This window comes from Bombyx mandarina, chromosome 04, assembly GCF_030267445.1.
Source record: "Bombyx mandarina strain Sakado chromosome 04, ASM3026744v2".
Lineage (NCBI taxonomy): Eukaryota > Metazoa > Arthropoda > Insecta > Lepidoptera > Bombycidae > Bombyx > Bombyx mandarina.
The window spans coordinates 3,564,671-3,582,477 of NC_143211.1; the positions used below are offsets into that span (position 1 = coordinate 3,564,671).

Consider the following 17,807-nt stretch of genomic DNA (forward strand, 5'->3'; position numbering starts at 1 on the left):
CACTTGCGACATTCTTGACATTGACGCGCAATTGTTTGAAGAAGTGTTGAACTGCTCGTAAACAAAAACACGTCTTCTCAAGTCTGTTTCGCATTTATTACGAACAAAATTCTTGGTGTGACGTATTTTTTTTGTAATGTTAACTAGCTAATAATGTCGTAAATATAAAATTAATTTTGTTTGTTATGAAGTTAAACAGACTTTTGGTATCTTTGATAAACAAATAGAGGTATGTCGTTGTGCAGAGATCACACAAAAACTACTACTCATAGAAAGATATTGGACGTTCTTTTTTATTAAAAAAAAAACTACATCTTCATTTCATATTGGTAATGTCAAGAATTGCTAACAACTGCCCGAGCGCCCACGTAAATAGCAGCAATCAAGGGCAGCTTCTTCGGGAATGCGTTTATCTATTGCCGATTCACAATCGCGATCGGCGAGAAATTCATCGGACTAATATTAAAGTTTTTGTTTCACTTCGAACTCTTCATGGTTGGTTGGTCCCATTACATAAAAAAAAACTGAAGTCCGCTCGAACGAAACCACGGGCGCGGCTAGTGGTCGATAATAAAACAGCGTGCGCGAGTCAAATACAAGGTGAGCCCCTTTATCTGACCGCGACAAGGCAACGCAAAGCCACCGGCGGCGTCGCCCAAAACGTTCTTCTCGGTTCCCCCGGACTTGAAGAGTTCGACGAGCGAACTAGCCCGTAGACACTGAGTTTCTCACCGGATCTTCTCAGTGGGACGCGATTCCGATCCGGTGGTAGACTCTGCGAAGCACCGCTCTTACTAGGGCTAGTGTTAACAAATTCTCTCAGGTTGAGCCCGTAAGCTCACCTACCCGTCCGAACGTAAGCTACCAACAAATAGGCAGGGGAAAAAAAGGTGAGCCCTGAACAAGACAGGGATAACACGAAATGACATTGAAACGCGTTCGCCTTCTTGCGAAACTGTAGTCTTTTCGTGGTTCTGGCCTCGCGCGCAAGATTTAAGAATACGTATAATAAAATATGAGAACGTATCCGACCTTAGTTCGCGGTCACCGATTACACAATCCGAAACGACAAACAATACATGTAGTATTTTTTGTTGTTGTTACGTAACTGCATTTGCATGTTTATTGTTATAAGAGAAATAAATATATAGGTATTAATTTTTTTTTTAAGTGAGCCCGATGCGGACACAAACGAACGCCTATCCGTTCGGATTCTTCTTTAACTCGTGATATTGAAATATAAACGTTTGCATTAATAAACGATCGACGTTCATAGATGTTCTTTATGTAACGTGTATATCGCAAATTTCCATTTGCTTGCTCGTTATTCAGCTGCGTCAGTGTAGATATAGATGTGAAGTCATCGATGTATTTAAAACACGACGCCACATGTAAATAACATATCTATTGTAAAGACACTATGTATTCGCTTCTTGTTTTGCGCTACACGAGCTGTGTTTGAACAGATTTCGTTTCCATTTTGCGCAGTAGGTACGTACGAACTCCATCCGCGATATACGCGACGCAATTATGTAATCCAGTGTGTACATACATAAGCATAACATCCAGTACGCGTTCAGTTCAGACGCACTTGAAATTCTATAAAAGAAAACAAGTAACCGATGATGTTTAAGTAATTTTTAAATTCAATATGAAATCGTTCGTGTGCCTATGAAATTTACGTAAGCAAAACCCGTAAAAGTTAATAAACAATTTAAATACAAAACGAAACCATCCAAACATCATTCGCAATTCGCTGAAAGAAGAAAATTAGCGAAACGTGTACGCCCACTGCCGCAGTTAAGTGGGCCCTACGCGTTTGACGTATTTCGACTCCCACGCGACGATAACAAAGGCTTTTCAGGCTATACACGTGCCCCGCGGCGTCCGTCGCTGTTGCTACGACCACGGACTACGGGCTACGTAGCGCTGACGTCACCCGGGAAACAACCCCCGCGTCGTGACGCAACTAGACTCCGTGATTTATCGATCGCTGAAGTCGTACGAGTTTCTGTGTAGTCGAAGCTTATGAACAGTGACGTTAGCGGCACGCGGAAGCGGTTACGCACGGTCGCGCCGCGGCCGCTCCGCTGGACCGTTGTATCGATAGGTGCCTTGGCCAAGGACGGGCGGACACCGGACTAGGCCGCGCGGACCGAACTTACGACACCGCCGACACTGATGCACCAAGCATTACCGATCGACACGCACTAGTCGATTTTCGAACTATTTTTTTTTCCTACCTATGCTTTTAAGCCTTGAGAGGCTATTTCAGCGTAACCTTAACTAGTAGGTAAGCTCAAGGGGCTCAAACCTGACGACGTTGCTAACACGAACCCTAGCATGAGCCGTGCTTCGCAGCATCTACCATCGAATCGGAAACGCGACCCACTGAGAAGATCCGGCGAGAAACTCAGTGGGCTGTCTGTGGGTTAATTTACTCGCCGAGCCCTTCGTCGTAAGAGACAGGTTCGACGAGAACGATGACCGGTGCTTGAGGTACCTAAAAGCACAGTCAGTTGATCGGGAGGATTCGAAATGACGTGTCGAACGATTGCAATCCACCCGTGACTACTTAAAATGCATTACCCGTCTTTCGTTCTCGTTAATATCATAATGGCTGACTTAATTGTACATAAAACGTTATTGAATTTGTTCACCTTCAGAGTAGTGAATGACACGGCGGAGGTGACATTGCGGTGGACTTTTGAAATTAACACCGGCACTTGCAAATTTTCTTACGGGTGACGTCAGCGCATTGCCTCATCCAAATCAAGCGTCATTTGGTTGATTACTTACGTTAATAATAAATTTATTGCGAAACGTGTGTATGTGTAGATGTTGAAAATCTACAGAGTATTTTAAAAACAACAAACAGGATGGTAAAATCAAAAACACCGAATGTTTTCGTCTTAAATTCAAACAATCTTTTATAGCTTCCGCGTATTGTTACGACACATCTTTTTGCTCGAGAAACACTTTATGTCATCCTGAATTGGTACGTATTGAAGCTTCCTCGTGTACCTACGTCACTCGTTCGCAGCGAAAACGTGGCGTATGAGGAAAACCGTCGATTAAACTTTCCAGATAACATTAACTGACATTAAATCATCAACGAGGCACATTTAAATTCAGTCGTTCCGTGGCCTCGAATCGAAGACCGCCTCGGTTCAATGTCAGTTGCGCAAGCGCTTGTCTTCCGCCTTCCAAGCGAACGCCGCCCAACCAGGAACGAACCGTTCCAATTACTGATTCAACGTTTCTTATCACACACACACACACACGCACACACGTGACATCCTTGTCTGATATTTGAAGAAGGCAGACGACAACAATAGTTAACTTATACTAAACAGCTGAGCTCGAACAAAAGACGTTTAGCGCGATTTTCATACAGAGCTACGTGACTCTGTATCAGTATTGCAGGGAAATCGAAATGCAGCAGTTTCTTACTAAAACAATAGTCACGTTCTTTTAATGGAATAATTTTGATTCATTGTCATCAATCAGTTCATACTAAACGCGATCGCCTGATATTTAAGAACGTAAAACGTATCGCTTATTAATATTTCAATATTATTCAGGTCTCGCGAATAGCTTTGTTCATTATAAATATTAAATTCTGATATCGAATGCGTGATGTTTAAACGAATTAACAAAATTTTATGAAATTGTATAAGGAAAATCGGCTCAATAATACACGTGCTGATGAAATAAAATTTTATACACATTATGCATCACTAATACGAATGTAATTAATTATGAAGCGTTAAATTTAAAATAGGATGTTGTCCAAATACAAAAAAAAAAATTAAGTTAATAAAATTGAAGTCGATCGTCCTCCGCATGGCGTTCACAAAGTCTGTTTACATAATTTTTAAATCAATTATAATATTTTTTTCCGTCACATCGCTGCACCAATAGCCGTCTGGCGTGTATTTTTGCAGTTCCATTTCCCGATCCGCTTCCGGGGCCTTCACATCCGGTCGATTGTACATCAATGTCGAATTAATTTCTCCCCACGGAAACGCAACGGGAGTTGAATACCGATAATGTTTCGAATTCGGGATCCCGAACGGTCATTGGTCTGCCTGTTATCACGAAAATAAAGACGTCTAATCAACATTTAAAGGTCACAAACAATCTCGTTATCACGCGTTGATAACGATATGTAAGGTCGAACTTATGCCGCAATACTGCGCACGTTACTGTATGACAAACAGTGTGCTTAGTGCGAGTTTTTTAACGTGCTCGATAGCGTAAAAGTTAGCTTATATTTGTGTATGGAATGTGATCGTTTGCCTACGTTTGCCGCTAGGGGCGCTGTTCCAACTGCATACAAAACTGGGCTAACTTTTACGCTATCGAGAACGTTAAAAAACTCGCACTAAGCATACCGTATCACTCACTTCTCTCTTGAAGTTCAAACGTTCGGATAGAACCCAAAGGTCTCCTATTCTAATTGCATTGTCGCACCGTATCGGGTTAATCTTTCAACAATTACCTGACGCAGCGACAATACAAGCGTTTTTGTTGCCAATCCCGTCCCTGTCTCGAACAGATGTGCAAGTAAACAAATACAGCCATTGTCGTCCCCCTCCTACGCGTGATTTATAATACGTACCTTCAGTAACCGAATCGATGATGGGTCGGTGTTGGAAGATACCGAGCATTGTGCAAACATTCATACCGAAAAAAAAGAAGGTTTTGGTAACAATGAATTGCACATGCGAGATCTTTACCTGTGGACGCACGTGTTCGACGTTCGATTACGAACAATGAACTTCTTACCGGTGACCTGTCTGTCATATTTAATAATAGCACTCCGAATTGAAAATAAGGTACTTTTTCGTGTTCCCGGGTGCATTCAGAAAGTCGCCGTATATATGTATGCCAGCCGGTCCGGCTCCGCTCGGGTCTTTAACAAAAATTTCAACGATATTTAACGTTGTTATACTTTTAAAAATAAAATAACACTTATTACGGAATAGCTATAATAGTTAGACATATGCTGTCGCGACACTTTTTGTGAATAGTAATGTGTTCTATAAAGTCGTAGTACATTATTTTATTCTATCATGAATAGTTTTCGCAGGGCATGCGATGTAAAGAATATTTTAGGTAATTTCTTTACACCTTGGGTTACATTACTGGAGTTATAGTAAGGATTCTAAATTTTTTTCAAAAAGTATTATAGCCTATGTCACTCGGGAATAATGTAGCTTCCAAACAGTGAAAGAATTTTTCAAATCGGTTCAGCAGTTTCGGAGCCTATTCAATACAAACAAACAAATCTTTCCTCTTTATATTTTTTTTTGTTGCAATCGTTTTTCATTACTCTCATAAATTTATTAGAAAAAAAAAAAACAATTCTGCAATAATTCGAAGTTTTATTCTAATCTTGTTTCTCACAAGTCTTTTTTTTCCTTAATTCAATACATCATATCTTTGAGTAGTACATAAATAATGTAGAGTCTGTTTGGACACCTGATGACGACTCTATGCACTCAACACTAGCATCGTTTGATATTCGATACATAGTAAGGTCAACAGAGTTTAGTTGGTATCAAGAGGCGGTGTTTATTCAAATGCAGTCACAGCCAGCCCGTAGTTTGGGTTTCGACATCTGCCGCGAGGTCAATATTTGCCGTTTTTTTCGAACGTTCCTTTCTTCGACATTCGTAATCCCTACCTAGCCTTTTCACGAGCGAGCCTTTGTTTTTGTTATATTCGTCCGCGGCAGATGTTTGTCCGTTCTTATTATATTGTTAGCAGTCCGATGTAACCTCAGCGCGGCTCCGAATGCGTCAGGATGTTACGCGAACGCGAGTAAATTGACTTACGCCGCTATTAATTCTGATAACTGGGATCGAAAACCGTTTTCTCTCTTTCGTAATAAATTGAAACTATTGTAAATTAATTCACTGTAGTTACGCACCGTGGTATACTCATTTCGTTTCGAACCCAAAACTCGAACGCATTGTTGGTATAAAATCAATACGTTAATATTTTTTTGTGTGTGGACATGTGCTCGACCATCTGCTTCGGACGGATTAAAGGTTTTTTTTTTTGGGATTTTTACGTAAAACGCGTATCTTGATATGAAAAAGTGACACGGAGCACACGGTGCGTTAATGTGTAGAGTATTTCTACCTACCTGCCTTTGTTGTGCGGACAATGCGCGCTCGCACATCTGCCACGCCGCCTGCACATCTATACAAGCTACAGCTCATATGGTGCTCGCATCCATCATATGGCTTTTTTTGCCTACATTTGCTGATGGCCTTTGGAGGCTATATCAGCGTTACCGGACGAGTAGCTCACGGGGCTCAAACTGGCAAAATTGCTAACACTGACCCTGGCAAGAGCAGTGTTTCGCAGAATCTACCGCCGGATCGGAAACGAGACCGACTGAGAAGATCCGGTGAGAAACTCAGTGGGCTGTGTCTGTGGGTTAGTTTACTCGCCGAGCTCTTCGTCGCAAGCGACGGGTTCGACGAGAACGATGACCGGTGCTTGAAATACCTAAAAGCACCGTTAGTGGATCGGGAGGACACATTGCTCATTCGACACCGTGACACCGCAAAATATAACATCCACCAACGCACATTTTTAAAATGGTCATAAATGAATGCCGCGTTTTCATGACACTATTCAAATAGTCCAATAATCCGAGGTCAAAGTTTTAAATAAGCAACGATATATTGCCAAAAGTTGTCAGACCACTCGAACGATAATTACGATTGTTTAAAAAAAATCCGAATAATCGTTAAGAAAATCGATATGCAAATCACGATTGATGTAAACAAAACAACGTTCACGGGGACTTTCAAGAGCTCAGCAGCTACATACAGCGTATGTGTATCGTAAAACAAAAGAATCGAACGCTATAGGATAGGAACAATTAATCGAGTGGTCCGGACGCTGCGATACGATACGAGTTTCGTAATATTCGACCGTGCAATTGCTAAACAGTTTGTGTGTTACCGCTTTTGAAATACATCTGGATCGTTTTGAAACTATTTACCCGTTTGTTTTCGGCGAATGCGCACGCAGCACTCTCTGGGGCACGACGAACCACAAAGGGACACCCCTACTGATCAAGTTACATTTGTTTGTGTCGCACTAATTAAACAAAAGATGTCGCCGGCTTTGTCCGCCCATCTTACCTGTCACTGACAGTGAATGCAATGGTCATCGTGAAGAACGGAAAAAATCACACCAATCCAGAGTCTAAAGGGAGACGCTTCGTAACCTCTGCGTGGCGCAGCGAATATAATATATTAAAAACGTTCGAATTACAAAAGTTTGTTAATGGATAAATGCAGCGGAACCGGGCGTGCAGTTAGCTCATAGTAACCAACGCTCGGCGTTTCGGAGCGGAGACTTGCCGCAATAAATCCTTGGTAGAACCTTAACCCACTTGGATGATTACGAGTGCGCTTGTCGGCCGCCGGTCGCCGCTGCCTCAAGCGCTGCAGCCGCTTTAACTAAACATTTCTTGTTTACAATTGGATTAAGCTTCTTTTTTTTTTTAAATGCATAATGATATTTAAAATGAGAATAAAAATACAGTGCGAAAGCTATCCGGTACTACACGACCGGTGTGGTACCGCAGGTGTGACCTTGCGCAATGACACAAATATTATACTCCAACATCTAGCAGCTAACAAATGTGTATCGGAAAACGCTTGCGAGATACTTTGTATGCATTTCAACATCAACTCGTACCTACGGGCAGTGCGCCCTAAACGTGTACAGATAAAATAATTCGTCGTGGTTTTGTGTTTGACAAATGAACTAATGAACGATTCAATTGGTGAACTATAAATGAACGCATCGATCGAATTTCGGGAGTGAGATCATAACGATCCACGGAATTTGATAGGGCGGTAAACCGAACACTAATACATTATTCGGTTGGCGCAAAGAAATCGACCGAGCTCAGCCAACTAGGTCAGTGCGTCAATGTCGGAGTTATCAAAACCATCGCTATTCATCTGGCCGGCTAATTTTATTATGCACGAAATATAATGATTACGCAGCGTTTTAACGTGAGAAGTGATTATTGTTGGGGCAGTCAGAGTCTCATGCATGCCATCAATCGAACGTCAACATTGCACCGGCCGGGCGTGACGGTCGGAATACTGGGTCAAGTACAACGGTGCTTTGCCATTCATTGTCAACGCGAAGCCCCGCGTGCCGCAGTCGCACTCACCCAACCTGATATATCTATATTAGCGAGTTTTTTTTCCTCTTTTTGTCAATTTAAATTATTCATACGATTGCCGTTTTTTTTAAACGAATCAAATTTCATTTCGACGGTGTTAATAAAAAAAAAAACATTAACTGTATAAAGTTGAGTTATTCGACGAGTACCCACCGAAAACTCGTTTTTAAATTATGAACTATTATTATTAATTATGCACAAATTAAAAAGAATTATTAACATTTCCTTTGACTACACGAATTACGTAAAAATAAGTAATTGCAACAAACAAGTGTGACAACACTCATTACCTAACCCCATTGCATTCTCCAATACAGCAACAGTTTGATGTAACGTCGCCGGGCCGCTGTGTAACGCATCCCCACTGATGTCATGGCATAGTTTAGCTCTCTTTACGATACCAGATGCAAATTGTATCATGATCATCGCTAAAAACGGGCACGCCCCCTCTGACACCGTTGAGGTCATCGTCCGCCGAGCCTCTCCATCAAAGCCTGCGAGCGTGAATGATACAATGCTAATGGCCGAGTACGTTCACCGCGTTAGAAAACCTACTTCAGTTCCGCACTTTCTTTATTGCATCACCGCAATGTGCTGTTTGGACCGCACTCTCTTCCGCTGCGTCGCCGTTGTTGTGCAAGCCGACTTCCATCCATTCGAATTTAGAATGAGCCGGATTCCAATTTCAAAATCTAATTGTAATTTCTGATCGGATGGATATCGATTCATTAATTTCAACAGTTTCCGTGCTTTCTTTCGGTTACGTCACTAAAATTAATTGCACTCCCCTCGTCTGCGGCAGGTGAGTTTCGCAAGTTCACTGACCTCCCCCCCTGGCGTTGCATCCGTGAACGAGATAGCCTGAAAGTGATATAATAACTGACCGTGTGATTCGGTTTAGAAAATACCATTTCCGCACTTTCCAAATTGCGTTATTTCGTTTAGTGAGAGAAAACAAAAAAAAAACACCGTGAGGTTAACGGCCTCGCCGACCGGCACTCCTGAGTAGGTATGTTGTTCACTGCTTCGGTATTTGTGGCAGCGAACATTGATCCTTTAATGATCTCATCGTATCACAGTCAAAACGCAAACAAAAAAATTAATATGTTGTATACAGTATTACCACCTACTACGTGCCTCGTCATCTCGCAACATTGAGAGCTCATTTATTTTTACATTTATCACATACTCTATCTAACTATGTTCTAGAACATTTGTCGGGCATAATCGATCAAACATTTCCACATCTCTAAAGTCGAGCGTCTTTGAGAATTTAAGTCGCGAAGCAAGCATGCTTTACGATTGACAGCCATTGAGCCAATGAACAGATAGAAAATATTGGTGTCTGATGCATCATGGCTTGGTATGTGGCTGCCGCGTTCACTCGTCGTAGCGACGATACTTTCATCGACCTAGAAACATTTTGCCGAACGGTATACGAACCGATGTGAAAGCACCACTGTTTCGTGTCCCACATAGCGGAGCCTGGAAGCGGTGGGTTCGCGTAACCAACCCATCCATACATCTAGACTGTGTAATCCTCGCGCGATGAAAGCACAAAGGGCAACGTCCGCGAATCTTAGAAGCCCGTTTGTTTATCAACCGCGATCGCTCGGACCGTATGCGATCCACGTTCACGATTCACACAATCGTACGGTGGTTGAAATTCTTCATTCGAAAGGCCTCTGAACTTTTACGATATCGATTAGCAACAATTACAACGATTTGATATCGATACGTGAACTACGTGAGCCGCGGTGGGCGATTCGTGCGCACGTGAAATTGTAAATTTCTCCGTGTAATCGATACCGATCGGAACTCGTTTGCGTTCGACTCATTCGGAGCCGTTTCAGGGAAGCAACGGTACAAACGAGTTCAGGACTCGCCGATATTTTTGTTTTTTTTTATTACAATGTTTATTTACAAACTTCGAAAATACACTATTCGCATAACTTACGTTTTCCTCGTTCTGTTTACGTTCGAAACACGTTTTACAGCGTGTTTTTGCGATGCGGGAATCTCGTAAGGCGGTCCCCTTACTACTTACTAGTGCGACTCTAGTGACAGCTGTCAACTTTCTCCAATGTCATAAAATATTACGTTTACCTAAATGAGGCACAGGTTTTCGGAGTGTCCGCTGACGAGCCAATGTATCGTGACGTCATCGAATATAATTCTGCTTTATGAGCGCGCAGTGAACAGCATACGTGTCTTATCGCTTCGATCGTGCATACCTAGGTAAAACGTCAATGGATCGCACGGACCCCAGTTTCGTTCCTTCCTCTAACGATTGTGTACCGATAATGATCGCGATACGCAAGTGTACTTACGCTGAGAGCCTAAACATACTGTTAGGGTTTTATTGTTCGCTAAAAGAATACAGGCTATTTCACTATATCGTTTTTTTATCGATTAAATCATTCTTAGTATATAAGTACACACGCATTCAAGTCTGAAGTGCATTATAACTTAGTATCGGCTAATTATAATTTTCTGTGTTATAAATTAAAAATCGCATGTAATATTATGTAAACAAATTAATATAATTTTACTTTTGTTGTTTCTTTCCATTATACGTATTATACTAATCAAAATAATCCGATGCAATATAATCAAACAAATTTTAGCGTCTCATGTTATGTTTCTAAGTTTCCTAAAAAGTCCAAGTTTTAATTCGAGAAATTACTCAACAATATACGGTGATTAATGAACAAGTTCTGTATAAATGTGAATATTGGCGAGTTCGTTAACAAATCGAATATTTTCGCAAGATCCCAAGCCAAAATATGAAGATTCATTTTCGTGTTACAAAATATTTGCTTAAAAATTCAAACAAACAAACCATGAATGTTTTTCAGGTCTTCTTTCCATTGATAAGATAAGAAATAAAATATTGATATGTTTTTTTTTTGCGATAAACACTTGTTACCTGTCGTCTGCGCTCTACGGCTTATTCAAAATGTTTATCAGGACATTAATAGTTATCTCCGGAACGTATTGCCAAATTTGGAACGTTTTTTGCGAAAATTTTCTTTTAAGAATAAGGCTGAATCAGCATTAGGTACAGTTTAGCCGAAACGTAAACATGATTAATCCCATTTTGTCGTCCCACGCGTTCGCGCAATCACGAAGCAAAATGCATTTCGTAAGTCTAAATCGCAACATCATTTATTCTGAGTTCTCGAAACTGTCCCGCGTCATTCTTTCCTGCCTTTTGTACTTACGTATGAGCGCATTGTGCTTATTGTCTGTTTAAAACGTTGACAAATCGACGATGTTATATCTTTGTTTTTTTTGTTGTCCCTACCTAATCGATGGTAGCCTGGTATTCCAACTTCGCGCGAACCGTTAGCAACTCACGGGCTCTGAAAGAATTGCTAACACTAATCCTAACAAGAGCAGGGCTTCGCTGAATCTACTACCGGATCGGAATCGCGACCCATTGAGAAGATCCGACGAGAAACTAATATGTATTTATTTCTAGGATTAACAACATTGGTTCTGTTAAATGAAAACTAATCGTAATATATGGCCATGAAGCGAACCTAAGTACCGAGAATTGTGCAAATCTCATTATGAAATGGAGCACGAGGGGCGCTCGGTAATGCACTGCGGCGTATTTGCAAATCGCTTTTGCAAATCCTTCGTACGCCATTACAAAACGCCGTAAGGATTACCACAGTCATTTCGGATACCTTGGCCCGTCAGCACGCATATAAATCAGCTGTAAAACAAAGCTTTGTCTCATTACTGTTTTCCATATATTTGCGTCATCGGTTCGCAAGATTCAATACTGTTTACCAACCGTTTCGGTAATGCGGCCCGCTATTGCTTTGCCTGCGGTTTGCAATACTCAACTAGCTACATATCGCAAGCTCTTGCGTCGATCCGACCGACCGACCAGCCCAGCTTTCGTGATTAATCGTCGTTCTAGTTACATTCGCTTATTGCATTCCCTTACGACAATCATCCCGTTGGAGGAAATCCAATTATGAAGCTTTAAATATTCAAACAAAGCCAGCGTATTCATCTCGCCCTCTTTGCACTTCCGCACAGAAAAAAGGGCCAAGCGTTTGCAGAACGAAACAAACGTGGATTATTCCGGTCGAGCGTATGCGGCGGCGGAAACTGTGCGGGAGTGGCGGATGTTGATTCTCTTTATTTCTCGACCGATCTAGACCGCATCTGCTGGGCGACAAATCAGCTGCTCTTTTCGAACGACGTCGCGTCTGCGAAACAAGCTCCCGCACACCTGTCGCCAGGTGCTGCACACAATGCGCCCGATAAACCCTGCCCGCCGTAGCTCAGTACGTGATTACATAAGAGCGAACTAAATCACGCTGTCGTCATTTAAAGAGTTCTGTTTGCAACCAATCGCGAGAGCGTCGCGTAATGATCGCACTTTTTGCCATACGCAACGGTGTGCCGTAACGCCTGTGATGTGCGATTACCCGTCCCCCCGATGTGGGAGCTCCAGCTTTTTACTCGCTATTTCCCAACTCTGGAAAGTCGGTCTGAAACGTAACGTAATTATGAAAGTGAATACGAAAACATGCCGGTGAGCCGGTCGCGTTACGAATCCTGGTGCAATCTTTTACAACAACAAAAAAATAAATCAACGGTCATAACTTTATTGTTGTGTTAACAGGAAAAAAAATGTTTACAAAATTTGTAACGAATGAGATAACGTTTAACGCAACTGCTATGACATGAGGTGGAACTTCAACATTTACTGCAGATTTTCCAATAATTTGCCGGCGAAGATGAAGGGTAGTTTAAGAACGGGTGGTCTTACACGGCTCGGTGGCAACACACGTGCGTTATGTCGGGCGGCGAAAGTATTTCGAAACGGACAACGCATTTATATCGGGAAGGAGTCAACGAACGGAAGTGTTTCACGAGTGTGACATGCGACACGGTTATCGGCGCTTGCGCAAGCCTAGGCCCACTTGCCCAATCACACGCAGAACACTACCGTAATGACTCGTGCCTTTGCGGTCTCAAGAGAATCCAGGAATCTCGTTAACGCATCTGCTGTAAGTGGCGTATTGCGGTCGGGCCGATTGGTGTCGCGGGTCGACGAACGCTTTCTACCGGCATCTCCATCTGCCGCGTCAGTGTCAGCGGCGTGCGATTGCAAAACGCCTCCGGGATCGCGCTTTCTTCGTTCGCGACGCTCGGAGAAATTATTGCGACACACGGCCGCGTACACCGACCCCGCCGTTAGAAAGTCGACCGCTCGTCAGATTTACCGCGTTCGCACGTAACTGTGTAATTGCAACTCGAATCGGAATTCAGCGTGATTTCGGATGGTTTTTGCTTTCTTCGATTGCGCAATTCACGCATTTCGATCGCGGGTCATCGAACGGTAGGGCACGATTCGTGAACGTCAATGCGCGCCATCGACTGCAATACGTAGACGCGATGCACGGCCCGAAGGCGATTTGCGCAACGGACTCTGGAGTGGCGCCCGTTCCGCAGTCTGTGCGTTGCAACACAGGATTATTTCGGCGGCGCTTGGACCGCCGCCCGAACTTGCAACACGCCATATCGCAACGCGACTCATAATCCACGGCATTGTGACACACAGCCGCCGGTGTGCGGACGTCGCCCGCCTTCCAAATACGGCCCGCAGTCGGGTTGCGCTACTCGATATCCTTACTTCATCGGCGTGATGCCGCAAATGTCACAGGCGCACGCCGCGTCACACCGCAATGAGTTCGATTGTGTTCGATATTAAAACTAAAATAAATTTCGCAATCGATGCCTCACATTAGCGTTTTCGCAAGCAGCCCAGGCGCTAGTTTCAAAACTGGGCTCGAATTGCTTTATCGCGCGGCGCTGATAAAGTGAACTGTGCCACAGTCTAGCTAACTATAGGCATTAAGTACGTAAATCCAAAAGCAATTTATTTGTATAAAATATATAATTATGTTTCCGCGATAACGTAGCACAAAGTTGTAATTTTACGTTAATAAATAAATAAAAACCGTGAAGAGTTTTTGTTCTTTACTAAAAAAAAAAACTCTGAGTACATGTTTATGAGCAATAATGTACGTTTTTAATATATTAGAGCGGCGTTGCGCCATCCGAACAGACATATAATTGGACATGGTCGGGATGGTTTCCCAACGTATCCCGGCGGCATCTCTGTTGTGTGGCAACCGAGCAGTGCGCTTGCGACATCACACGCGTCCCTACAATGCGGCTTACAAAACCTATGACTAACGCACCGCCGCACCATGGAGTTCGAGAACGACCAATATCACAGCAAACATTCAATTGTACATTGTTGACATAGCTATTAAAATACGGCCTTTCGCAATTCGCGTTCGAACTGACACATCAGATCGGTTCGTATGTGATCCGCGCTGCGAAGACTTCCCTCGCTATTGCACAAGAATTTACGTCACGCGGCGATATAAAGTCGAGCAGGAAGTGCATGCATGTGTGGTGCATCTGCGCTGCGACCGCCATTGTTTGTTACGAAATTGTCAGGGTTGAGTTGAGCAATGACGGCGATTGCGAAACAATTAGGCCGCATCCCGCTAATTGTAGGCGATTCTCCCACACTAAGACCGATACTACCGGTCGATGTCTCGAATTAACAAACAATAACCTTATATGTCTAATAAAATCGATTTTGATTTAACGTTCTCCGCTATTATTACTATTGTAATAGCATCTTGATTCAAACTTGACCAAGAAATGTTATAGCGCACGTTACACACTCAGAAACGTGTAATTTCGTCAAAATATTTCGTTAACACGAGTTGCGAAGCTGCGAACGTGAGTCAGTTTAGTAATAGAGACTGTTAAAATTTCTGGTACGTCATGAGCTCACGATCGAATTCGATATAAGACTTATCCTTAGAGTGAACGCCAACGCGGCGTGTGAGTTATCGAGACGAAACGAACCTCGTATAGGAGCCCTGTGTGCTTAGTGCGAGTTTTTTTGTACGTTCTCATAGCGTAAAAGTTAGCTCATATTTGTATGGAACGGGATCGTTTGCATACGTTTGCCGCTAGGGACACTGTTCCAACTGCATACAAAATTGGGTTAACTTTTACGCTATCGAGAACGTTAAAAAACTCGCACTAAGCGCACACTGCTCACGCGTAATGCGACGTTGCGTAAATTAGTCGGTTGTCCTTTCGCCAGAACCGTGGCTCGCGTCCGAGACACCGCCGAGAATCCTTGGAGGCCACCGCTCGGAACACGCTCGGAAATCCGGCCAACCTTCCGACCGAATTACGACACTGTATAACTTATTTACACGTTGCGAAATTAGAATCGATTGCAACTGCAGGCATCGCACTTAGCCTTGTCGTTGTAGGGATTTAATTAGGATCAGTTACGCGGCGGCGAGACCTAAATGGGCACGAGGACGACGCACCGGCCGGGTACCGTTCACTGGTTAATTACGAAAAATCTTGGCTCCCAGGACAATGGCGACCTTTGATTCATCATAAAAATCGCGCATTTAAATCCTAATTGCGGCACAAAGCGATCAGTGGGCGGTCGAAGCACGTGCCCAGTCGCGAACGGCGTCGTTGCGTTACAAATCGAAAGCTCCAAACACTATCGAAAGCGTTCGCATGAAATTTCTCGTCGGATAACTAACAAGTCGTTGCGACAGTCTTAACGAGAGTAACCTTTAGCAGTAGCCAGCCGCTCCATATTGTCACGACGCGACGTGAAATATATTTATCGTTGTTTATCTTGTAACTGAATATGCAATTCCGAAAAGGGCACATCTCTGAAAATGTAAAATGTTCAGGAAATGAAAAAAACTGATTATTTTCTAAAGCGGTGTAAAATTTAAAATATTACCTTTTGAGATATATTTTAGTGTTAATTAGCAATTGAAAATTACTGGAATTATTGTAAAATGGGTGTAGGTAAGCCTCAAAACTACATGTATATATGAAAAAACGTATTTGACAAAATATGCGACATGTGCCCTTTTCGAAATTGCATATTCAAACATCGAAATTGCGTTTCAATTAATAAACGTATTAATTCGTTTTGGAGTCTTTGCACTTGGAGTAGGCTTCGTCAATTATTGCGTGCACTCACAGCCGTTTGTCAAACAGCAGAGGCCGCAACGAGTAGGTGTTGTAAGTATTTGTTTGAAACCTGTAATATTGCTTTCAGTTTTGAAACGGACGCATTGAAACTCACATTACACACACGTCATGTTTCATAACATCTATCTTAGGTCTCATAATAAACTTGAAGCACCTGTGAACGCAGTACGTCCGCCTCCCGAAGACACGGACCGATCTAAAAATATCGAACGTTATATTTTTTTTTAGTCACCGGAACCCGTCCATTCAGCGGTGTTTTCATTCATAGCCAGAAACATAAACATTTTCGGTTTTTTTTGCTCTTACAATACACCGTAGTTCTTGGTCTGCAACGGTGGTCACTGTCTCCTTAGATCACGTTAGACTGCAAGACAGGGCTGGTGGTACAGTTTCGAAGCGTGCATTAAATATATATTTCGTAACGATGCGGCCGTACCGTGGAACACGAGGTCGCGCACGGTGCGCCCAAAGCCCGCACCATGATGAAACAAAAACCAATTGCATCACGATGCAGCTTTACGTTTCGTTCTGTAATTATTTACATGACATTATTGTTGCATACACACCGCATGCGACAAATGCAGATAACGTTTTGCAACACGCTCGGCACTTTGTCGGTTTTAGTAAACATAATAAAATCGCAATGCACCCGAGAGCCTTTTGGTGAAGCGGTATCTTAACGTTCGTGCTTGAAAGCTAGTTAACACCTAATGTTAACGAGTGAGCATAATCACAAGCACCCTTTGAAAATTATTAAGGACGACGTTATTGAAAATCCGATTGAAACTCTTAATAGCGTCGGCTTGAACGCACGCTCCTAAGTCCAGATTAATTTATACATGAGGAATAAAGGGAAACAGGATGTTGTTTTTCATTTAAAAAAATGCCTGCAAAAACACTAATTTGTCTTTCTTTTTGTTACAGGACGACTTTAAAATTAGAATCATTAGAAGACGCGGTCGTCCTCGACGATCCGGAGGAAGATTTACTTCAAGATAAGCGAGGGTGTCCCGCCTACGTGTCGCCTGAGATCCTCAAAGCGCACAGAACGTATTCGGGCAAGGCCGCTGATATGTGGTCGCTCGGCGTCATACTCTACACCATGCTCGTCGGAAGGTACGCATCCATATCTTACCAATCATAGCGTAGGGTCTTATGAAACAGAATTCGCCCCCTTCTAACACCAGCGAGACAGGTCGCATAATTTAATTTCCCTACTCTACCAATATGTGGGTTAGTGTAATTAAACGTGCATAATTAAGGGTGCAGGGTGGGCGTCTTCACCTGCCGAGCGTGGGACTTACCGTTTTTCGAGATCACAAAGCGAAGGGTCGCGGCGACCGTTGGCGACGTCGGCGGGGGGGTGGATCACCTGTCGGCCGTTACGCGCCAACGGCTCACAATTATATCACACACATATAAATGAGGCTCGTGAAATCTTCGCCGCACCTGCCGCGGTCATGTGGCGAAGACGTTGCCGACCCCG

At 43.0% G+C, this 17,807-nt stretch overlaps 1 protein-coding gene across 1 annotated transcript in view; it reads left to right on the forward strand.

Moving 5' to 3' along the window:
• Positions 1-17,807, forward strand: part of LOC114249136 (tribbles homolog 2) — a 35,000-nt gene that overhangs the window by 15,081 nt on the left and 2,112 nt on the right. Inside the window, exon 4 of the mRNA XM_028182609.2 lies at positions 17,246-17,437. Within this exon, the coding sequence (XP_028038410.1) occupies positions 17,246-17,437 (192 nt within the window). The remainder of the gene's footprint in view (positions 1-17,245; positions 17,438-17,807) is intronic.